This window comes from Xenopus laevis, chromosome 3L (genome assembly GCF_017654675.1).
Source record: "Xenopus laevis strain J_2021 chromosome 3L, Xenopus_laevis_v10.1, whole genome shotgun sequence".
NCBI classification, from domain to species: domain Eukaryota; kingdom Metazoa; phylum Chordata; class Amphibia; order Anura; family Pipidae; genus Xenopus; species Xenopus laevis.
The window spans coordinates 26,725,227-26,750,074 of record NC_054375.1 but is presented as its reverse complement, the minus strand read 5'-3'; the positions used below and the strand labels follow the sequence as shown (position 1 = coordinate 26,750,074).

The following is a 24,848-nucleotide window of genomic DNA, read 5'->3' as shown; positions in this document are numbered from 1 at the left end:
TGTTTCCACAAAAGGAGAAAAAATGCTTTTATTACAGAAAATAAGTCCTCGTGATTGCCCTGTAATTTGCACCAGTGGGGTGTTTTGGGAACCTAATTTTCTCACCAGTACTACGAAAATTAAAATGATTATTCTTTTGTTACAGGCCATATACTTTTTTTCTTCTGCTGTTGGCAATTTAAATGGAAAAATATACAGAATTTATAATTACTGTTTAGCTTTCATATGTTTTTCCATTAAATAGACAGCACGGTATATTAGTATAATTGGATTGTTCAGAACAAGGCTTCTCTGGATACAGTGTATGTATTCAGGGTCAGGCTGGGTCAGTGGGACAACAGGAAAAAACCTGGTGGGCCCCAGCCCTCGTGGGCCCTGCTAGCCCATATCTGCTTCCCCCTGCATGCAACTCTGCGCTCCCTGACTTCTCCCCGCCCCATAGAAGAAAAGCAGGTAAAGATTAGCAATAAAATTATAAGATCACAGTTTTTTGACTACTGGGGTCAGTGACTCCCACTTGAAACTTGATGTAGAAATATGAGGCAAATAAATAATAAAGGAAAACAAAATAAATAACGAAGACCAGTGGCATAGTTGCTAGGAATAGGACATTCAATAACATATTAAAAGTTAACTTGAAGGTCAACGACACCTTTAAAGGAGAAGCAAAGACTTGGTGCACTTGGGGGTGCCAAATGTTATATTAGTGAGCACCACCATATGGAGTACCCAATGGCTTGTGCTGACCTTTTTTTCCTCATATTTATATATTATTAAACTAAAAGCGGTTTCATTTTCTGACTTCTTGTATAGAGGAGAATGTAGTTGATCTAATGTATCCTCTGTATAATAAGCTACCTGTTATTAGAAACCCTGGCACAGACTGGGACTGGTAGAAAGAAGGGGTTTGTTTATACAGATCTCATTATCTCCTTTTAAACATAGCTATGATCAAATTGTGCTTTATATTAAAACACAATAAAATATAGATTTGTTTTAAATTAATATATAGGCAGAACACAGTTTCAATATAAATCCTATTTATTATGCTATAGTGGATCAGTGTAGTATATGGGTTATGCTGCCCCAATAATTTGTTTTTATTGGGATAATTGAAAACAATTTGGAGGCAGCACCAGACTGGCATTATCATCTAATTTTTTTTTTTATTCCTACTTATTAAAGTCAGAACTGGTCAGCACATTCATGGCACCCACTGGTTTGTGTCATAAGGGAAAGGAGAGAAAATTATTGTGCGGAGGTATAACATAAATCTTCATAGGACTAGAAAAGCCATATGAAAATCCAGTTAGCATTGTGGAATTATTATGTGCCTTAGTAGAGGAGAGGGCGGTTTGATAATTCTCCATTTAAACATTCCATAAGTAAATGTATGTACAGGTATGGGACCTGTTATTCAGAATGCTCGGGACCAGATATGGGATCTTTCCTGTAATTTGGATCTTCATACCTTAAATCTACTCGAAAATCATCTAAACATTAAATAAACCCAATAGGTTGGTTTTGCTTCCAGTAAGGAATAATGGATCAAGTACAAGCTACTGTTTTATTATTACAGAGAAAAAGGAAATCATTTTTAAAAATGTAGATAATTTGAATAAAATGGACAACCTTTCCGTAATTTGGAGCTTTCGGATAACGGATCCCATACCTGTACTATAGTGTAAGCATTTTGTCACAGTCTCTGGTTCTTTGATATCCAAAGTGTGTATCATTGGATCATTTTTGCCAAAAAAGCACTTATGGTTATTAATTTTTGACAATTTTCATATATTGCATTTCTCTCAACCACAGGCCAACGAGAACAGTCTGCTGAGCGCCCAGCTTAAAGGATTCCCCCTGTACCTTCACTCAAATCTTGGTCTGAAAGACTGCAGCATCAATCCTAAATCCCCTCTCCTTTACATAACACGACCCAACCAGGTGGAAAAGGGGGATCTCCCTGGGGAAGATTGGACCGTCTTCCAATCCAATCATTCCACCTATGAACCTGTTCTTTTAGCTAAAACCAAGTCGGCAGAGAGTATACCTCACCTCAGCGTCGACGCAGCTCTCCACACCACTGTGGTCCAAGACCTGGGACTTCATGATGGTATCCAGAGGGTTCTGTTTGGCAACAATCTTAACTTCTGGCTACACAAACTAGTGTTTGTTGATGCGGTGTCATTCCTTACGGGAAAACGATTGTCTCTACCCCTTAACCGCTATGTGCTAGTAGACATTGACGATATCTTTGTTGGGAAGGAAGGAACTCGCATGAAGGTGGAAGATGTGAAGGTAAGAAGGGCGCTGGTTAATTTTCTAGCATTATGAATTGGAGTTTTTCTAACGGAATGACATTTGACTGCTCAAAGCAGTACTGACATATTGGCACGTTGATCTGCTTTGTTAAATTTGTTAATTTTTTACGGAAAAATCTTACAGGTAATCGGTAATATTAATAACAGTGACAATGACAAAAATTTGCAACTGCTGAAATTCCCCATTTGAATTCAAGTATATCTGCCCCTATGAGACCATAGAAGCCTGTATGAGTTGAAGATAAAAGAAAATTGGGAAAACAATGTTTACTGAAACTGTAAACAGAATCATAACATGGTAAACGAAGCATAAGGTTTTTATTGCGTTGCCTGAAAATTGGTTTAAATGTGCAACTAATTTCATGACTATTGTCAGAAAATGAGCCTTTATTAAAGGGATCACTACCAAAAAAAAAAAACATTTTTATATCCCGACTTTTGAAGGCTCTCCATACGCGCCCATAAGCTGCCGACTTGGTCTGTTGGCAGCTTTTATTGGCCCATGTATGGGGGCCTTAAAAGGTGCTGCTTTTGGTGTTTATAACTGCATTGTCCTTAGACTGCTAATATGATCTGCATTTTATGTTAATACAGGCACTGTATGACACACAGATAGAGTTACGAACACACATCCCCAACTTTACCTTCAATCTTGGCTTCTCTGGCAAGTTTTTCCATACAGGTGAGCAACAGCAGATCTAAGAGAGGATGAGAACCTATAGGAACCTCACATTTGCTTGTTAATGAAAAGATCTCCAACTGTCAAAGAATTGCATCTTTTGTACTCTAATATAGAAAATGTTGGAAATGGCAGCATATAACATAAATATGTTCATAATGGTCTATACCAGTAATCCCCAACCAGAGGCTCCCAGTGACCTCAAAGCAGGTGCTTATTTTTGACCTCCTGGCTTGGAGGCATGTATAAAAACCAGTTGTACTACCAAACAGCCTTCTGTAGGCTGCCAGCCCACATAGGGGCTAGCCAATCACAGCCATTGTTTGTAGACCACAGTAACTTTTTTTGTGTTGCACCCAACTCTTTTTATATTTGAATGTGGATCATGGAGAAAAAAAAAATTAGGGACCCCTTGTCTATTCTGTGCTAGGATTATATCTTGTTATGTGTAAATATATGAGCTACCATATTGCTTCCCTATTCATCAAAGTCCTCAAGCAGCACAAGAACCTGTTGTTTATAGCAACTAGAAGAAAAATTTTACTACAGTCTTTGGATGAGGTTTCCCTGGTCACAGCAAAGATGGCTGCCCAGTGGCTTAGTGGAAGCAGACCCCATGGTCGCTGGGGGCCCTGACCACTGGGTTGGCTTCCTTTATAGTATTAAAATCCCCATCCCTGCCACTCTTCTCCTTTAAATTGCACTAATTTAAGTGGGACAGTTAATGCTCACTGGGCCCCTCCACATTTTTATTTAGCGGGGAGCCTGGTGCAGTTTTGATTCTGCACTGTGTCTACCCCAAGTATAGTGTTGGACTGGCCCATCAGGGCACCAGTAGAAAACCTGTTCGGCCCTTTCTTCCTAGGCAACTTGGCAGGCTGTTTGGTGTAATGGTGGAGCAGTAGGGGGCCTAAATATAACAGGAGGTAATCCACTGTGAGATGTTGGCATTTATTTATGAGGGGTGAGATTTGTGTGCTGGATCGATGGGAAGAGTGCGTCTGGAGTGGTCTCCCTTGGGTAGGGGGATGGATGAGGAGTGTGACTGGTGGGCCCTTTTCCTGGGTTTTCTGGTGGGCTCCACCTCCCCCTGTCTACACTGCCCAAGCGCTATGTTCTTCACACATCTTTTAGATTAATAACAACTCCAGGTATAGGCTAAAAATACCTAATGGGCAGTTACATAGTCTGTAGTTTGGAAAAAGTCCAATGTTTATGAGTGTCTTAAAAAGTTGGAACCATAGAGGTTTTGTTAAAGATGTCAGACTTTAAAAACCTAACAGGAAGAATGATCTATCCAACAAGCTGTTCAGATACTTAAGCGTAAGATACACATACCGTCATGCTATGAGCATTTCTGTCATCGGTCCAGGTACAGATGCTGAGGATGAAGGGGACGACTTGCTGCTCTCCTACGTGAAACAGTTCTGGTGGTTTCCCCACATGTGGAGTCACATGCAACCCCACCTCTTCCACAACCAGTCTGTGCTGGCCGAGCAAATGGCCTTAAACAGGAAATTCGCTGTGGTAGGTGATATCTTTATGAAACAATGTTGTTGTTGGAAGCTGCAGTTCCTACTTCACAGACCATGTTTTGCTAATTACAATCATGTATGTGCTTTCTGTTAACAAAAATGTGTCCTATGTTCTTGCCTGTCCATGTAGGATCATGGTATACCTACGGATATGGGGTATGCTGTGGCCCCTCATCATTCTGGTGTATATCCAGTCCATGTACAGTTGTACGAAGCTTGGAAACAGATATGGGGGATCAAGGTTACAAGCACAGAAGAATACCCTCATCTGAAACCTGCTCGGTACCGAAGGGGCTTTGTTCACAATGGAATAATGGTGAGGTTTGTCATATACAAGAAGAGTTTTGCAGTTGGTGGTGGGGAGGGGTTATAAGCTTTCCAATCTAGTCTTTGCCACTTCTTAAAGTGATACTGACACAAAAAAATGAATTTTAGCATATGAATGTACATTAAATGTTACCTATAGGTCATGTTGATCATTCTTTGCTGAGAGGTTTGTTTTTGTATATAATTTTTAGTTGAAGTTCCTAAACCTGACTCTCTGACACTCTGACTTTGCCAACCTGACTGTCCCATTTCAGCCTGTTAGTTACAGTTTCTAATGCTAACGGACTCCGCTGCACAAATATGGCAGCCCTCTCATGCAGGAACATGGGGGCTCAGACAGGTAATGTAAAAGCATCATGCAAATACTTTATGGCAAAGTTAGAAGTAGCTTGCAAAGCCAATATTGTAATAGATGTAAAAAAAAGTTTAATTTCAGGTGTCAGTATCTCTTTAAGAAAGGGATGTAGATTTACCATGCAAAAAATTGTAAATATGGAAATTCTTAAAGGTACAGGCTGTGTCGTAGCTGATGTTTCATTAGAACTGCAGAATTCCAAGGCTTGCTAAAACTGCAGATGGGATACACATGGATCAGACTATAATAAAGTATTTGGCATATACACAGCCACGGACATTTTTTTCAGGAATAAAATGAATAGAGTACTGTCTGCACCATATGTGTCATAAGTATTGAATTTTGTTCCAACCTAAAAACGGGAACTTGATTTTTCTCCATTAAAGGGGAACTGATGATATTGGGGAAAATCACTAAATGGTTTTTATTATAGGGCTTACTTTACCTAATATATTTTTCCTACTGCCAAAAACTCAGCCATGCTCTTCTTGTCGGGTGGGAAAAAGTTAAGTTGCAGAATGCCTACGGTATATCAATAGCTAAATATATAAACAACTGTAAGAAAAAAGTAATACATCTATATGTGCTACAGATTCCATTCTGTATAGGAACACAAGGGTTATTGCCTATAGAACTTGGTTCACGGCTGCAGCCTATACAGGACAAATGTCTGCCCTTTTTCTAACCCCTAACCCAATCTTAGACACTTTTATAGTTATAGTGACAGTTCACCTTTAAAGGAAAAAAAAAATCAAGTTATATATGTTTCCTTTGTCTCCACTGTAAGCCACCTGTTTTATCCCAGGCTTCCTTTCCGTAGCATTCCTATTGTTCAGAGAAACTCTACGTGTGGGCAGGAGGGGGTTAAGCTCTGCCCAGGCATGTGAGCGGTTCCATATGCTTGCTAGTGTTATGAATACGGGTTCACATAGGATTAGTTTGTACTAAGGCTTTGATAAAGGGTCTCGCTCTGGCAGCAATCTTTCATTCGGTTTATTTGTACTGAAGTTCTATCATGAGTAAATGCCTGCTGAATGAGGCAGCGCTACTGTAGGCAGCTAAACCAGGTCTTCTTACAGGCACTCTACACCTGTTTATAACATGCCAGTGTTTTCATTTCATTTTAATAGCAAAAAATATCTGTTTTGTATTCTTTTGATAGTGTAGACATACATGAACTGTGTATAATGAGCTTTAGCCTATCCTTCCTCCCAATAAAGTAAAATGCAAGAAGATACTGTGAGCTTTGTAATAATAACCTGTTCCCTGAACCCTCTGCTGCGCTCAGCCTGCAAACATATGCATCGGATCCACTCCGTGTCCCTGCTCAATTGATTTGAATCTGATCTGCCTGCAGGGCCCCTTGGGTTGTGGGGGTGCTGTGAGGGCCCCTTGGGGGGTGCGGGGCCCCTGCTGCTCAGGTGGGCCCTGCGCCCACCAGTCCGACCCTGCGTGTCCTTACTTAATTGATTTGAATCTGATCTGCCTGCAAATGCACACATGCAGCGGAGGTCAACCCAAATACGTGAAAGGAGACATCTCCTGGCTTACCTCTGCTGCATGTGTGTGCGTGCAGGCGGATCAGATTCAGATCAATTGAACAGGGTTGGACTGATGGGTACAGGGCCCACTTTGGGCTGCAGGGGTCCGCTGGCTCATTCCCACCCTGGGGACATGGAGCGGATCCTATTTTTGCAGGCTGAGTGCAGCAAAGCCCTTCAACCTGTGTGCTCGTGGCCTTACCTGTGCTGTGGTAAGACTATACATTTTGCTCAGGTTCCATGTAATAATCATTACTATTAATTACCTGATAAATTAAATTTACTTCAATGCAATAAAAATGGGCATCAAGTTCATTTTTGCCCATGGGTAAACAAAGCGTATTGCAAATACAAGGAAAATTTATATTTTGCTGCATATCTGTGCAGTAGTGATGTGCTGGGCGGGCTTTTCCCGACCAGCACCTGCCTGCAACCCGCCCTCCCACCACCTGCGCCCGCTTGAGCCCGACTTCCATGTTCCTTTCATAGACCCGCCTCGCCGATGATGTCACAAAAGAGGCGGGGCGATAGGTGTGCATCTATAAAAGTTGAAGTCAGAAGCCGGCATTCGGAAAGGCCGCCCACGGGCCACCTTCCCAGTAGCAGTTAAATGCAGAGAAAATAATAAAACAAATTCTAACCTTTTATACCCTGAGGTGCCAGGCCCAGGAGCGTACTTTTACTTCGCACCCCTAAAGTTGCTAGTACACTGTATGTTATAACACTGTATCTATAATATTTATTGTTTTCCTTTTATTTACAGGTCCTTCCGCGGCAAACGTGTGGCCTCTTCACGCACACCATATTCTATAATGAATATCCCGGTGGGCCTGTGGAATTAGACAAGATCATTAATGGAGGGGAACTTTTCCTGACTGTCTTGCTCAACCCTGTAAGTTTGGCTAAAAGGGGAGGGACACAGGGGGCCAGGGACCCCTAAGTGAAAAATAAAATACACTATGTGTAGCAGGGTTTTTCAACTTGCTGTACTACAGCTAGAATCTCCAGACAGCCTTTAGCCTGACAGAGGACTGTAACTGTGGATACACTGTGTTGTAAAGAATATTGTGCAAACAGTCAATTGGAGTAGGAGAAATCTTCCAGGGAAAAGGTGGGGCTGTTGCAGAGTGCGGCAGGATTGTTTTAACTGGAGGGCTTTAACAAGTGTGCATAGTATACTAATATATAGCCAGGGCCTGTAATTTTGATACAGGTATGGGATCCGTTATCTGGAAACCTGTCATCCAGAAAACTCCGAATTACAGAAAGGCTATTTCCTATAGACTCCATTTTATCCAAGTAATTCAAAATTTTAAAAAGGATTTCCTTTTTCTCTGTAGAAATAAAATAGTGCCTTGTACTTGATCCAAACAAATGAATCCTCATTGGAAGCAAAGCCAGCCTATTGGGTTTATTTAATGCTCGTTGCCGCTGTCACTTACCTGAGTTTAGGGACCGATGTACAATGCACTATTTATATATATATATATATATATATATATATATATATATATATATATATATATATATATATATATATATTATATAAATGGCACAAAATTCGTCTGATTATAAATTCAGATTGTTTGTACATGACAGCACAGAAACCAGCACAATTTACATCAGAATAAATAATCAGCCCTGCAGCATCATCTTATATGGCAGGCAAACCTCATTTTCTGCTTGATGATTTGTGACGACCCCTAAGCTTAGCTTCTCAACAGCAGCTCAAAGCCCACTGAGCATGAGAGTGTCGCAAACACTCCTAACAAAATCCAAGATGTGACAATTTTGAATGCCTGAATCATTACTACTAAAGACATGCTGATCCTTTTGGCTGGTTCAATATATAAAATATGCCATTTCTAGCCATATTGGTTTTTAGGGTTTAGTTCTCAGGTATGAAGATCCAAATTACAGAAGTTCCGTTATAGGGAAAACCCCAGGTCCCGAGCATTCTGGATAACAGGTCCCCATTCTTGTATAGTGTATATAGCAAGGTGGTGTTGGGGGAATAAGCAATTTCTGGGGAAAGGGCTGTAACTGAAGGTGCTTCATCTGTAGACATAAAATAATCTAACACATATATTGGAATAATATGAACACTTGATCAATAAAGGGGCCTACTTAGTATTTTGGGTCCCATTGGAATTTCCCGTTTAGCCTGTCATACAGACCCTTGGAAGCTGGCTGCCATATGTAGCGTTCTGCCTTCTATGCTGAGATTTGTGTTTCTGAACCATCTAGACGTCACTCCATACTGTTTATCATTCACCCTAGACATTTATTTGGAATCCAGAAAGTGAGCCAGCGCTCAAGTATTTCCTGACACTCCGCTTAAAAGCCATAAACAGGAATATATGAGGCTACTGGATCCTGGCTATGAATCTCAGGTGCATATCTCAGGCAGTTACATTCAATCAATTCAATAAACTGCTGGCACGCTGAGAACAATAAAAGAGCCATTAAATGCTGTATCAATATTTAATTAAGGCCTAATTGGTGCTTGAAGCTTTTCTGCGCTGAATGTGTCCGGGGAACAAGGAACTGTGGTGTTGCACGAAAGTGCTCAAATGGGATCCCATTGATTACGCTTCCCAGAACGTGCTCCTTTGCCCTCCGTGAGTGTTTCTCCTGGAAGGTGTTGGTCACTGCTTGCTGTTTATTTGTATACATCAGTAGTGTTACATATACCTCACTATTGTTGCCTTTTCCATGACTTTCCCCTAAGTGTCTCTGAAATAACCATAAATAGTTGATTCTACAGTAAGTTGGTTCACTTTAAAATTCGATTTTAATGTAAATAGTGGTATTTGGTAAGGAAGGGAATAGACAGGGTAGCAACTGTTTTTGTTTACCCCTATAATAATCTACATTCCTATTCTCGAAATAAGGAGACCCGCTTCCACTGACCATCTCCATGTGCATTATTACATCCTCTAATAAATTGGCAGCCTTCCCGTTCCTTTTAAAAGGGCTGGTTCACCCTTTGAGTTAAGGGGATACTGTCATGGGAAAAAACGCATCAGTTAATAGTGCTGCTCCAGCAAACATCTGCACTGAAATCCATTTTTCAAAAGAGCAAACAGATTTTGTTATATTCAATTTTGAAATCTGACATGGGGCTAGACATTTTGTCAATTTCCCAGCTGCCCCCAGTCATGTGACGAGCTCTGATAATCTTCAGTCACTCTTTACTGCTGTACTGCAAGTTGGAGTGGTATCACCCCCGCCCCCCAGCAGCCTAACAACAGAACAATGGGAAGGTAACCAGATAGCAGATCCCTAACACAAGATAACAGCTGCCTGGTAGATCTAAGAACAACACTCAATAGTAAAAGCCAAGTCCCACTGAGACTGATTCAGTTACATTAAGTAGGAGAAATAACAGCCTGCCAGAAAGTAATTCCATCCTAAAGTGCAGGCACAAGTCACATGACTGGGGCAGCTGGGAAACTGGCAATATGTCTAGCCCCATGTCAGATTTCAAAATTGAATATAAATAAATCTGTTTGCTCTTTTGAGAAATGGATTTCAGTGTAGAATTCTGTACTATTAACTGATGCATTTTGGAAAAAAAACATGTTTTCCCATGACAGTATCCCTTTAACTTTAGTATGTTATACAATGGCAAATTCTAAGCATTTTTCATTTGGTCTTCATTTTTTCATCTTCATAGTTATTTGCCGTCTTCTTCTGACTTTCCAGATTTCAAGGGGGGAAGGGATCTAAAAAAGGCTACTCTTACATTTATTTTTTTATTACTCATCTTTCTATTCAGACCCTTTCCTAATCATATTCCAGTTTCTTATTCAAATCAATGCATGGTTGCTATGATAATTTGGACCCTAGCAACCAGATTGCTGAAATTGCAAATTGGGAGCAGCTGAATAAAAAGCTAAATAACTTAAAAACCACAAATAGTAAAAAAAAAATATTGCAATTTGTCTAAAAAAAAAGTAACTCTCTACAGTGCATCATACTAAAAGTTCATTTAAAGACTGTCTCCAGTTTTGCATTTTTCTTTGCATCCTTGTGTGGCTCATCGGTCTGGAAGTGCTGTTGCTAGGGTCCCTGACTGTAACAACTCAGCTGGGATTTGCTTGATTGAAAGATAACTCGTAAAAATAACTAGTACAGTGAGAATGACGCCTCACTGCAAGTCTCCGAGATAAGATATTCAGATATAGAGTTCAGGTTGTTGGAAGGCACAGTAGATAGACAATTCAAGGGCACAAAAATCAAATGAAAAATAAATGAAGCCCAGCAGCAAGCTAAAGATACTGCACACTTCGTCATACTGGAAATGACTTATGAGAGGAATCTTCCCTAAAAGCTTAATATATTATTTCCGTTTGCTGGAAACCATTACAACTATGCCATACACTGAGCAGAAGGCAATTGTCTGTCCAGACGTGCAAACCTTCCAACAGTAATGGCTGTATTTAAAGGAGAAGGATAGTCAATCTTGCACTTGGGGGTGCCAAATGTTAGGCACCCCCAAGTGCAGGATAACTTTAAACAAGAAAGAAAGGTTAAAACATCTGGGGTGCCAACATGATTTCCTTTGATGATCTTGTCAATCTCATTTGCTGCTGCTGCTGCTCTGTATGAGAAATTCTTATCTATATGTGTTCTCAAGGTGTTTTGTTTCCATACTAACTGTGGTGTGTTGCTTCAGATCAGCATTTTCATGACCCACTTGTCTAACTACGGCAACGACCGCCTGGGACTCTACACCTTCAAGCATCTGGTGCAGTTTCTGAACACCTGGACAAATCTGAAGCTGGAGACTCTGCCTCCTGTACAGCTCGCACATAAGTATTTCCAGATCTTCCCAGAGGAGAAGGACCCTCTGTGGCAGGTTCTTATCTCACATTTATTTATCTTTCTTTCCACTTTTGCTCTGAAGAACCAGGACAGTACTTTCAGTTTCACTTTTTCCCTGTTTAGTGTAGGAAATAACAAGAAGCTAAAGCTAAATTAAAACAATATTTCACACAGCTGCTCTCACCAACTATTAATCTACCATTATTTCGTTCAAGTCTTAAAGGGATTGTGCCATGATTTTTATGGTGCTGTTTTTATTTCTAAATTACACTGAAAATAATTCACTCTATCATATAAAATGTTATTCCTGAACCAACAAGAGTATTTTTTTGTTGTTGTGATATTGGTGTATAGGCAGCCATCTCAGGTCATTTAGCCTGATCCTGTGCTTTCACAAAGAGGCAGCACTTCATGATGGAACTGCTTTCAGTTAAGCTATTGTTTCTCCTATTCAGTGTAATTGAAGGAGTCACAGTGGAACTTGGATTTTTACTATTGAGTGCTGTTTTCATATCTACCAAGGAGCTGTTATTTTGTGTCATGGAGCTGTTATCTTGTTACCTTCCCATTGTTCTGCTGAAGGGCTGCAGGGAGTAAGGGAGGTGGGTGATATCACTCCAACTTTCAGTACAGCAGTAAAGAGAACGAAGTTTATCAGAGCACAAGTAACGTGACTGGGGGCACCTGGGGAACTGGCAGTATGTCTAGCCCCATGTCAGATTTCAAAATGAAATATAAAAAAAAATCTGTTTGCTCTTTTGAAAAACAGATTTCAGTGCAGAAGTCTGCTGGAGCAGCACTGTTATCTGATGCTTAAACATGTTTCCCCTGGACAGAATCCCTTTATATAGTTAGTTACTTTAGCTTCTCTAAACGCCAACGGATTCACTTTGCCTTTTCTCAACCACCTTTTCCCACTTGAGAAAGGGTGAAACACCAAAACATGGCGTGTATGAATAAAAATCAAGCAGCAGATAAGATTATGCATTAGCCATCGGTTTATTCACTATTTTATGAGACTATATGCTGAGACCGAGTTAAGATGGTGTGACAGTACCATTCCTGAATTAAACAAACCATAAGCCTAACTAGAGGATGACCAGAATCAAACGTTTTCACAAAAAAGGGCTCAAATGTTGTGTTTTTATTTCTTCAGGATCCATGTGAAGATAAAAGACACAAAGACATTTGGTCAAAAGAAAAGACTTGTGATCGTTTCCCTAAACTTCTCATCATTGGACCTCAAAAAACTGGTATGTGTCCTTTCTTGAGTTTACAGAAGGAATACAGAATAAAGCACATAACACACCAGGCATTTGCTTGGTGTGTGTATATATATATATATATATATATATATATATATATATATATATATATATATATATATATATATATATATATATATATATATATATATATATATATATATAGTGAATAAAGTACCCCCTCTTGTAAAATATAAGGATATTATAAGTTACCGAGGAGTTTCATGACCATATAAAAACACGAGGCCAAAGGCCGAGTGCTTTTATACAGGTTATGGAACTCCGAGGTAACTTCTAATATCCTCATATTTTACAACTGGGGGTACTTTATTTATTATAATACACAAGTTTCAGTGAGTCATGTGACAGAAATGACATCAGAACTCACCGTTTATAACTGATGACATCAGAACTCACCGTTTATAAGGATATAATTTACAAGATATTCATGGCTTTTGTGTATTATATATATATGTAGAGATTATCGGCACTCACCATTCACATGATCATTTGCTGGATGCTAACCAAAAGTTATTGTAGCAGTCCATGAAAGCACTCGCCAAAAAGTCATTTATTGGTGCTTGATATACCATGCACCAATAAATGATACACGCTTGATGGCGACTGCTGTGAGTGCTTTCAAGGACTGATATATATATATATATATATATATATATATATATATATATATATATATATATATATATATATATATATATATATATATATATATATATATATATATATATATATATATATTTTTTTTTTTTTTTTTTATTGGAAAGTACTTAGGAGCACTCACGGGTATATTTTCAAGTGACTATTCATAGATGAGGGGGATTTTGTGAAAACTTGAATATAATTATATATAATTTGTTGTAGACTTAAGTCTACCAGAAAATCATGTAAACATTAAATAAACCCAATAGGCTGGTTTTGCTTCCAATAAGGATTAATTATATATTACTTGGGATCAAGTACAAAGTACTTTTTTATTATTACAGAAACAAAAAGAAATTTAACTGAAAATTATTTTTTTCATTTGGATAAAATTGAGTCTATGGGAGCTGGCCATTCTGTTATTCGGAGCTTTCTGGATAATGGGTTTCTGGATTCCCATACCTGTACAATGTCAGCTCTGGAATGTTCTGTTCGGAACAATGGAGGTGGGATTATTAGTGTGAGCAGAAGAGATTACTGCTTGTTTGTGTGAATAGAGGGGAACTCAGATTAGTGCAGGAGGGGGTTAGGATTAGTACAGGATGTTATGCGGGTGGCGATATATGTACTGTATTCAAAAATGTGAGAATTGCAAAAACAGTGGTAATGATACCTGGTATTCATAAGGGAGGCTGAAATCTCTACCAGATGTGCACCAGAAAGCAGCACAACAGTGCGGGGCATGATGTCTCTAATGGCCAACGCTTTGCTGTCAGCTTTCTTTCTTCTAATGTTTCGTGCTGGGAACTGCAGCTGCAATTTCTGCCTGATACTCTCCGTGTTAGGAAATGTGAGATACTTACAGAATTGGTGTCGAGTGTTCTGCTTGTGGCCGAGGCAGCACAATAAAGGCCTTGCATGCTCTTAGCTGTAAACTGAATTATAGGGAAATATGCCAAGATTGATTAATATTAACAAAATATTTTCTGACATCATTCTTTCCGTCTAGTACTTTCGCTGTTTTTCTTTCTAGTTAAGACAGACATAGAAAGTGCCATTATGTGCTTATTAATATTTTATATTTGCTGCAAGGTTGCTGGGCTGTTTCTGAGAAAGGCTAGGGAACAGGGGCAGCGTCATCTTGTACCAATAACATCACCGTTTATGTTAAATATAGGTTTTTAGGATCCGTGTGAGATTATTTTATGCATGTTTAATATTACTTGTGCCCGCCTCCATAGCTGGTTACTCTATGGGCACACTACTGCTCATGGATACACACACAGCACCGTGTAAGTGCCTGGAGACAACTCAAGAGTTCCAGAGCCAAGATAGATTGTATAAGTCAGCTCTGACCCATTCCAGTTTAGTTTCTGAAGAACAGCTGATATAACCACGGCAGTCCCAGCCGGCAGGTGAATGCAGTGGCATTACTGCTTGGGCTTTTGCTTTTTCAAGGTTAAAAGAAAACGACATCTTGCCAAGTTATGCCATATGTTTTCAGCCACCGAAAATACCCCCAGTAGCTCTTTTCCTCTTCCTGATTCACATCCAGGGTTCGACGGGGAAAAAACCCTGTGGGCCCTGGCCCAGACCCGCTCCCCCGATCAGCCGCCCCTAAAGAAAAACATTAGCCACAATACGTCGGCGTTTGCTCATGTGATTTTCTAGGTATGAAGATCCAAATTAAGGAAAGATCCGTTATCCTGAAAACCCCAGGTCCTGAGCTTTCCGAATGATATGGAAATTTTCCACATACAGTACAATTTGTAGCTGACTTTAGTGTGAATGACAGACGGTGGGGGTCAAACCAGGAAACAAAAGTTATTTTGCATTAAGCTGTACTTTTTAAACTTAGGTGCTAATTGCTCTGTTGACATAATGCCTCTCTAATCAACCGTCTTCTAATTATTATCTGAAGTCGCTAATTCCATGCAGCACTTAACTCTGAATTTATTTAGGCACAGTAGGAGCTCACTTATCAGGGCGGTTATGCATTTTCATAAATACCGTGGCATCACACATTGCCCTTGTCTTGTACCATTCACACGTCTCCAGACTCTGCACTTTACAGCAGGCTGTATATTCCATTAGGTACATTTTTCTGGAGCTCTGTGTGTATTGTTGCATTTTGCCCCTGGATTCACGGTGGATACACACGTCTCCGAACAAGAAACTCAACTGCAATGTCATGGCACAATGTGATTAATGGGAGTGCATCAGCATGAAATTTCATATATTTTTATAGGGGCCAGCATGGAACTGATGTCATTTGTATCCATTTCAATGCTAAACCACTTCTGTTAATGCAATACACTTTAGCCTATTGCCTGTTGAGCTCTCCGCCTGAGGTTTTGCCAGGAAAATGTGATTTGCCCAAGGATGATGTCACATTGGGTTTTTAATTTTTTCCTGCTGCTCTGATGAAACCATTTAGGGCTTTCCCAAATCATAGATTAGGCTTTGAACATACTCCCAGAGCCCTGCATTGTTATTTACATAACTGTTCTATACCTTCTGTTTCTTTCAGGCACCACTGCGTTGTACCTTTTCCTGGGCATGCATTCGGACTTGAGCAGCAATTACCCCAGCTCTGAGACCTTCGAAGAAATCCAGTTTTTCAATGGACAGAATTACCACAAAGGCATTGATTGGTACGAGTTAGAAGCGCTAAGCAGCTGTCATTCCACAAGATAGCAGTAGACGGCTCCGATTTTAGCAGTAAAGTTGTATATTAAGGGGGCATTTGACTTTATACAAATATAGACTTGGAGCACAATATGTGTTTTGTATGACTTTGTACTCTCGTGTCTGAGAGATGATTCGTTTAAAAGTTATTGGTTTGTAAATCAATTGTTCCTCCATTATTTCTGCCATAATTGGCTTCCAGTTCTACTAGCAGAGCTCACACTAGTAGAATTAAACACAGACTATGGTAAATAAGACTGTATATGCTGAATAACCTATAAAAACTGAACATGTATAGAAATAGAAAGGGAATGTAAACCCTACTTCAAAATAAGCTACATTCTGCACTATAATACAGGTATGGGACCTATTACCCAGAATGCTCAGGACTAGATAAGAGATCTTTTTGTAATTTGGATCTTCATACCTTAAGCCTACTAGTAAATCATGTAAACATTAAACCCAATAGGCTGGTTTTGCTTCCAATAAGGATTAATTATATCTTATTTTGGATCAAGTACAAGCTACTGTTTTATTATTACAGAAAAAAAGGTAAATGATTTTTAAAATTATTTTTTTTTATTTGGATAAAATTGAGTCTATGGGAGATGGACTTTCCATAATTTGGAGCTTTCTGGACAGCGGCTTTTATTTTGTAAAATTGCGCAGAGTTTTCTTTTAGGCTCTTCCTCTCCCCAACATTTTTTGTGTTTTTACAGAGCTAATATAATCACTGTAATATTAATTAGTATAGAATAGGAAGGTCATGGAATATTGCTCAATATGGACCAGAGAAACATCAAATGATGCCCGGAAACCCGTCATCCAGAAAGCTCTGAATTACAAGATGGCCATCTCCCATAGACTCCATGATAATCAAATAATCCATATTTTTAAAAATGATTTCCTTTTTCTCTGTAATGATAAACCAGTAGCGTGTACTTGATCCCAACTAAGATATAATTAATCCTTATTGGAAGCAAAACCAGCCTATTGGGTTTATTTATTTAATGTTTATATGATTTTCTAGTAGACTTACAGTCATATTAAAACATTTTGGGAACCCCTCTCAGCCTGCATAATAATTTACTCCACTTTCAACAAAAAAGATAACAGTGGTATGTCTTTCATTTCCCAGGAACATCTGAGTACTGGGGTGTTTTCTGAAGATTTTTAGTGAAGCAGTGTTCAGTTATATGAAATTAAATCAAAAGTGAAAAACTGGCTGTGCAAAAATTTGGGTACCCTTGTAATTTTGCTAATTTGAATGCATATTACTGCTCAATACTGATTACTGACAACACCAAATTGGTTGGATTAGCTCGTTAAGCCTTGAAATTCATTGGCAGGTGTGTCCAATCATGAGAAAAGATATTCAAGGTGGCCAGTTGCAAGTTTCTGTTTGACTCTCCTCTGAAGACTGACAGCATGGGATGCTCAAAGCAACTCTCAAAAGATCTGAAAACAAAGATTGTTCAGTATCATGGTTTATCTCAGAAGTTTAAACTGTCCGTTTCAACTGTAAGGAATGAACGTTCTACAATTCAGTGCAATTTGCACAAAGAACATGTGTATGGCAGGGTGATGAGAAAGAAGCCCTTTCTGCACTCACACCACAAACAGTCACTTGTATGCAAAAGCTCATTTAGACAAGACACAGTCATTTTGGAACAAAAAGCTTTGGACTGATGAGACAAAAATTAAGTTACTTGATCATAACAAATAGCGCTTTGCATGGCGAAAGAAGAACACCGCATTCCAAGAAAAACACCTGCTACCTACTGTCAAATTTGATGTAGGCTCCATCATGCTGTGGGGCTGTGTGTCTAGTTCAGGGACTGGGGCCATTGCTAAAGTCGAGGGTCGGATGAATTCAACCCAATATCGACAAATTTTTCAGAATAATGTTCAGGCATCAGTCACAAAGTTGAAGTTACGCAGGGGTTGGATATTCCAACAAGACAATGACCCTAAACACACTTGGAAATCTACAAAGGCATTTATGCAGAGGGAGAAATACAATATTCTGGAATGGCCCCCGACTTGAATATCATGGAAAATCTATGGGATGAATTGAAGCAAGACTGTCCATGCTCGGCAGCCATCAAATTTAACTAAACTGGAGAGATTTTGTATGGACGAATGGTTGAAAATACCGCCATCCAGAATCCACACACTCCTCAAAGGCTATAGGACATGTCTAGAGGCTGTTACATTTGCAAAAGGAGCTCAACTAAGTATTGATGTAATATCTGTTGGGGTGCCCAAATTTATGCACCTGTCTAATTTTGTTATGATACATATTTTCTGTTAATCCAATAAACTTTGTTTCCATAAGGTCTGTTATATAAATTAAAAGAAAGTTGCTACTTTGAAATCTCAGCCAATGAAAAACAAAATTCCAAAAAGTTAAGAGGGGTTCCCAAACCCAAATTATGGAAAGATCTTTTATCTAGAAAAGCCCCATGGTCCAAAACATTCTAGCTAACAGGTCCCATACCTGTGTAATGTAGAGAGTGATATTCTGAGGCTTTTGCAAATTATTTTCATGTTTTGTTATTTGTGGTTTTCGAGTTATTTATCTTGTTGTTGAGCAGCTTTTTAGGTTAGCAATTTTTAGAAATCTGATTGCTAGGGTCAAAATTACTTTAGCAACCATACATTGATTTGAATAAGAGTTTGGAATATGAAAAGGAGAGGCCTGAATAAAAAAAAAAACCAAAGCAGCAGGTGTTGCAAAGCATACGTTTTTATTTGGAAAATTCCAAGATCCAGGTAACTATTTTATAGACACTAAATAGTGAGTGCCTATGGTGGCGTAGCTTTATGGTATTTATGGGGAAACAAAGAGTTATTGTTGCTATGGAGAGTGCCATTTATTGCCCTGTATACTGTTGTGAGTGCTCCTAATGAATCTGAACCTGCTAGACCATGTCCCTTATGAATACTTTTAATTGGATCATAAAACAGTAGGACTGCTACGGAAGGTGATAAAGAAATGTACCCCTGTCTGTCACAGAGAAGAGAATAAAACTGTTAGCTGAGCCAATAACGCCTTCATAACACCTTGCCTGGTGAAGCTATTGGAAAATACAATACACTTACCTCTAAATATTTATCCGTTAAACCAATGCAAAGTGAAAATTGTAAGATCATTTTTTATTTTAATTGAAACTGTCCTCTAGTGGTCACATGGTTATGCCAAAAAACCTAATCAAATTTCTTTATCTTGCTAGGTTCATGGAGTTTTTTCCCATTCCGTCTAACTCCACATCTGATTTCTACTTTGAAAAGAGCGCCAACTACTTTGATTCCGAATTGGCTCCCAGTCGAGTGTCAGCCTTGCTGCCAAAAGCTAAAATAATTACTATCCTCATCAACCCTGCAGACAGAGCCTACTCCTGGTACCAGGTACATGTCAGAAACATAAACTTGTGTATATGTGGTGTATATTTAATACCTATATACAGGTATGAGACCTGTTATCCAAAATGCTTGGGACCAGTATTGTAGAGTAAAATGTGCTGATGTTCTTCATTTCCTTGGATATTGAAATGAATAACATAGTAAGTTAGGTTGAAAAAAGACACATACTAGTGATGTGCGGGTCGAGAATTTCTTGACCCGCACCCGACTCTAACCCACCCGCTCCCTACCCGCATCCGACCCGGGCCTGCTGCTCCCCTTTATTTATAGACCCACAACGTGGGGCAGGCCGAAGTCGATAAATACTGGTGCCGAAAGCCAGCAGTACTAGGTCACAGGCAGGGAGAGCAGGAGAAGAGCTCGACCCACACCCCGCGCATTTTGTCCAGGGGTCGGCCCGAACATCACTAACACACACCCATCAAGTTCAACCTTTTATGTCTATATTTAACCTTCCTAACTGGTAGTTTAATTTAACTTAAGTGCCTAACTACTCCGCCCCACAGTAAGCCACAGTTGCATCAAATGCACCCAGTTGGATCACCTAGTTGAGTTAGTGATCGCAGTGTGACATAAAGCAGGCTCCCAACACTGATTGAGAACCAGGAGCATGATCACTAGATACCAGCAGGACTTGATTGGCTTCCAATGAGAATACTCCTCTGATCCACACTGAAGAGCCTGCATGTCTGATGTGATGTGCCCAGAATCAGGCTGGACAGACAACAAGAGCCGTCTTCTTGTGATCGATGAATCTGACCCATTTCAAAATGGCGAAAATTCACCAAAATGCATTTTGACGCGTGACAATTTTTTTTCACACTTTGGAGTCTAGAGCATCATTTTCGTGGCGAAACTTGCTGAAACATTTTGCTCATCACTACTCTCTTCCTATGTATGTACTGGCACAGCCTGGAGGCTGCAAAAAGGTGCCACTCAAGAGAATCATTCCAGGGTGTCGTGTAATAACATGTGCAAGAACATACATGAGGCATTTGCTGGTGCTGGCTGTTTTTTTTACCTTCTTATGTTTAACCCTGTGTTTCCCTCTCTTAGCATCAGAGGGCTCACGATGACCCTGTGGCCATGAAGTACACGTTTCAGGAGGTGATCACAGCTGGGCCTGACGCTCCCCAGAGACTCCGAGTCCTACAGAATAGGTGCCTTGTTCCAGGCTGGTACTCAACCCATATAGAGCGCTGGATGAACCACTTTCACGGTAACCAGGTGAGGAGCACATATGTTTAACCAGCAAAAAAAATCTCATCCATTTTGCCAAAAATTTACGACAATTTGCCTAAATGCATTAAAGTCTAGGGGTGACAAGAAACATTTTGACATGCAACGAATTTCGCGTATATTTTCAATTGCACAGCTACTAAATACTAATGAGGCAGGGGACTAAGGAATGTGCATTGCTTAATCCCCTATGTTTTGTACACTCCAATTAGCTCTAAATTGGGTCTTGCAATCTGCTTCAAAATGTAAAGAAAATCACCTAAGGGCAAGCAAGTGTGGAGACTGAGAAAAGGAATCGGCTTTGCTCACAGTGATTGGCTCACACAGGGGCCCATATAGAACTATTGGCCTGGCACAACATTCACAGCCTGATTCAGGCCACAACCCAAGGGAATTTCAACCATATAAGAATGATTGTTGAACAGATTTTGATAAGTGATGGGATCATTTTAGGCAGATAAGGGGATCAATAGGCTCCTAGGTTTGTCTACAAAGGTGATAGTAGCCTATGATTAAGGGATTTACTCCCGAAACGCATAAGGTGATTATCTGCAGGGCACTGCAATAAACCTGCCTTTTACCGGAGTGCCGTCGTCCTATCTTTGGTTTTTGAATATCTGTCATTGTAGTCCGCTTTAACTGCTCTCTTCATAATCACACTTCATATACTAAAACTTTGCAAACTCTGGCACCTATCTAACTTGTCTCACTTTTTACATTTCTCTCCTAGATATTGGTTTTAGATGGTAAATTGCTGCGCACTGAGCCTGCTAATGTGATGGATACTGTGCAGAAATTTTTAGGAGTCACAAATGTCATGGATTATCACAAAACTCTGGCGTAAGTACCCAGATTGCTCTCCATTGCCACAGGCTCTCCAAGGGGGTGGGCATGGCTGATTCTGTTGCTAATCTTAATATACAGGTATGGGACCTATTATCCAGAATGGTTCAGATAACGTGTCTTTCTGTAATTCGGATCTTTATACCTTAAGTCTACTAGAAAATCATGTAAACATTAAATAAACCCAATAGGCTGGTTTTGCTTCCTATAAGGATTCATTATATCTTAGTTTGGATCAAGTACAAGCTACTGTTTTATTATTACAAAGAAAAGGGATTTTTATTTTTTTTTAATGTGGATTATTTGGATAAAACGGGGTCTTTGGGAGACGGTCTTTCCATAATTCCGAGCTTTCTGGATATCGGGTTTCCTGGATAATGGATTCCATACCTGTAGAAATGCAGGTTGCAGCACTAGAAGTTGGCCACAAGGTGTCATTATGGAGCTACATATATTTATTACTTTCATTTGTCCTAGCTCTTCCTTGTTTAGTTAGTGATAGATATAGAGCTTTTGGTTTCGTATGGGGCCAATGGTTTTATATGGCTCCTGCAGCAAACAGTAACATCTATTTGTAGCCAGTCACATGTGACAATCAATTTCCCTGTGTGACTGACAAAACAGAAACTGTTGAATACACATTACATTGACACCTGTTTAGCACCGGTTTGTTGCTTTAATAAAGAGGCTGCTATACATGATCTGTTGCATTGCCAGAGTACTATTGTGCTATCTTTATACCAGTCCACTCATATAACAATTGTATGGTTGCTTAGATCACTTTTACAAGTGTTTATAGTTTTTGAATTATTTGCCTTCTTCTGAAACTTTTTCAGCATTGAAGTAGGGGGGTCACTGACCCCATCTAAGAACAAATGTTCTCTAAGGCTGCAAATTTAATTTTTGGTACGTTTTATTATTCATCCAGTCTCTTATTCAAATCAATGCATGGTTGCTACGGTAATTTGGATCCTAGCAGCCAGACTGCTGAAATTGCAAACTGGAGAGCTGTTGAATAAAAAGCTAAATAAATCATAAATCATTAAAAAAATGATGCAAATTGTCTGAGAATATCACTCTCTATACAGCCTACTAAAAGTTAATCAAAGGGTGAACAAACCCTTTAAGCCTCCTATAAGTCTCTTATCCTATAAGTCTCCTACGTACAAGCTTTTTATTCAGCCCACTTCATGCTAATTTATTATCTTTTCTCCCTTTCAAGATTTGATCCCAAGAAAGGATTTTGGTGCCAACTTCTGGATGGCGGGAGAACCAAATGCTTGGGGAAAAGCAAGGGAAGAAAATACCCAGACATGGATTCAGATGTAAGTTTTTTGTGTGCCTACAAATGTCTAGAAATGCTACAAAAAAACTACAAAAAATGCTACAAAAAAACGCCTGCGGCATGGCACTCGCGGTGCTTCGTTTTCCGAAGTTGCCTCACGAGGAAACTTCAGGCAACTTCGGAAAACAAAGCGCCGTGAGTGCTATGCCGCAGGCGTTTTTTCGTTGTAGCAGGTGGAATACAAGGGGAAGCAGTTCAGGGAGATTAGTCGCCCCAAAGAAGAGGCGATTAGTTATCGGGCGTCCAAATCTCCAGGTGTGACATTACCCTTAAGGTATGAAGATCCAAATTACGGAAAGATCTGTTATCTGGAAAACCCCAGGTCCCGAGCATTTTGGATAAGAGGTCCCACACCTGTACAATGTAATTTTGGGTTTCCCTTTAATTGACGTCGTACTTTAACTTTTTTTTTTTTCTTTTTCTCTTCAGTCAAGGTCGTTCCTAATGGACTATTATAGGGACCATAATATTGAGCTCTCCAAATTGCTTTACAAGATGGGACAGACGCTCCCCACCTGGCTGAGAGAGGAGCTGCAGAACACTAGGTAGCTGTTACTGATGAATGAGAAGGTGGATTTGCCTCTGAGAACTCTTCAGTCGTGTCCCAATGGGTGGCACCATTACTCCTACACGGTGCATTTGGCAAGTGTAGATGAACTTGGTGGGTCTCTTTTTGGAAAGACTCAGCGTGTCCTCCGTCTCCCTTGAAGACATCAGTCACTGATTGCATCCTGAAAGGCCTGTTTTAGAGGCCTCGTTTATTTTTGTGGGACTCTCTGCTGTATAGGGCCCCACACACCTGTCTGACTATTGTTCTTGGACTCAACCACTGATTAAGTATTATGAAATGAGGCCTACTGATCCTGAATGAAACTGGCAACGGTGAATTGTCCCAATGGTGTAGGGATGGTTCCTACATTGGGCTGGAAGAACGGCCATTCTCATTCCTTGTAGGGAATGGAAGAACCACAAAGCTAGGAATACTATGTATTTCAAAGTGATGCCCCAGCCTTCCTTAGCTCCAACTGCGGTACCTCCTCTTTGGATCCCAATGTCACAAACAAGGAATCAGTTTTTCATTTAGTCAATGCCTTTTGGCGTTTAAGGCTGTGCTAAAAAGGTCTAGGGTGTTTTGCTGCTCTTGACAGATGGTTGGCCACCAAGTATATCTTCCCTAAATGAAAAAAAAAAAAACAAAGTATTGCCCCTTTTAAAATGCTACTGAGATTATGGTCACTAAAGGAGTCATGGCACCCTTTTTGGGGTGATGCTACCAGCTCTACAGCGTGACTCTTACAGTGATACAGGCACCTCTAAATTAACATCAGCAATGGATTATGGATACTAATTTACCCCGGATGTTGTGCAGTTTATATGTATATTTGTAAGCTTGCTGGAGCTCACTAAAAAGATAAGTTTGCTTTCACATCTCTTTTCTTCTGTTCTTTACAGTGTGCTCGGTGACTGTCATGTCTGTGCACTGCCTGTGGTTGGTGGTAAACACTGACGTGCAGGAATCATTGCTGAGAACTCCTGGTGCAGGGGGTTGTGAAAGTCCCCACATATGTGACATGCAACCCCCACCAATCAGTGTCTGCCCCTGTATTGTTATGTCTCTGTTTCTTGCCTTATACCAGGGGTCCCCAACCTTTTTCCACCCGTGAGCAACATTCAGATGTAAAATGAGTTGGGGAGCAACACAAGCATGAAAAATGTTCCTGGGTGGTGCCAAATAAGGGCTGTGATTGACTATTAGTAGCCCCTTTGTGGACGGGCAGCCTACAGGAGACTCTT

The 24,848-nt window shown here is 39.9% G+C and overlaps 1 protein-coding gene across 2 annotated transcripts in view; it reads left to right on the top strand.

Annotated features, from left to right (window-relative positions):
* LOC108710821 (bifunctional heparan sulfate N-deacetylase/N-sulfotransferase 1) overlaps positions 1 to 24,480 on the top strand; it is a 60,240-nt gene extending 35,760 nt beyond the window's left edge. For both annotated transcript variants that reach the window (XM_018251993.2, XM_041586059.1), the window contains exons 3-15: positions 1,816 to 2,298; positions 2,916 to 3,003; positions 4,373 to 4,527; positions 4,666 to 4,851; positions 7,522 to 7,650; positions 11,440 to 11,622; positions 12,745 to 12,841; positions 16,044 to 16,167; positions 19,438 to 19,612; positions 20,684 to 20,854; positions 21,597 to 21,706; positions 22,932 to 23,034; positions 23,484 to 24,480. In XM_018251993.2, the coding sequence (XP_018107482.1) occupies positions 1,816 to 2,298; positions 2,916 to 3,003; positions 4,373 to 4,527; positions 4,666 to 4,851; positions 7,522 to 7,650; positions 11,440 to 11,622; positions 12,745 to 12,841; positions 16,044 to 16,167; positions 19,438 to 19,612; positions 20,684 to 20,854; positions 21,597 to 21,706; positions 22,932 to 23,034; positions 23,484 to 23,603 (2,124 nt within the window). In that variant the 3' untranslated portion in view covers positions 23,604 to 24,480. The remainder of the gene's footprint in view (positions 1 to 1,815; positions 2,299 to 2,915; positions 3,004 to 4,372; positions 4,528 to 4,665; positions 4,852 to 7,521; positions 7,651 to 11,439; positions 11,623 to 12,744; positions 12,842 to 16,043; positions 16,168 to 19,437; positions 19,613 to 20,683; positions 20,855 to 21,596; positions 21,707 to 22,931; positions 23,035 to 23,483) is intronic.
* The last annotated feature ends 368 nt before the right edge of the window (positions 24,481 to 24,848 follow it).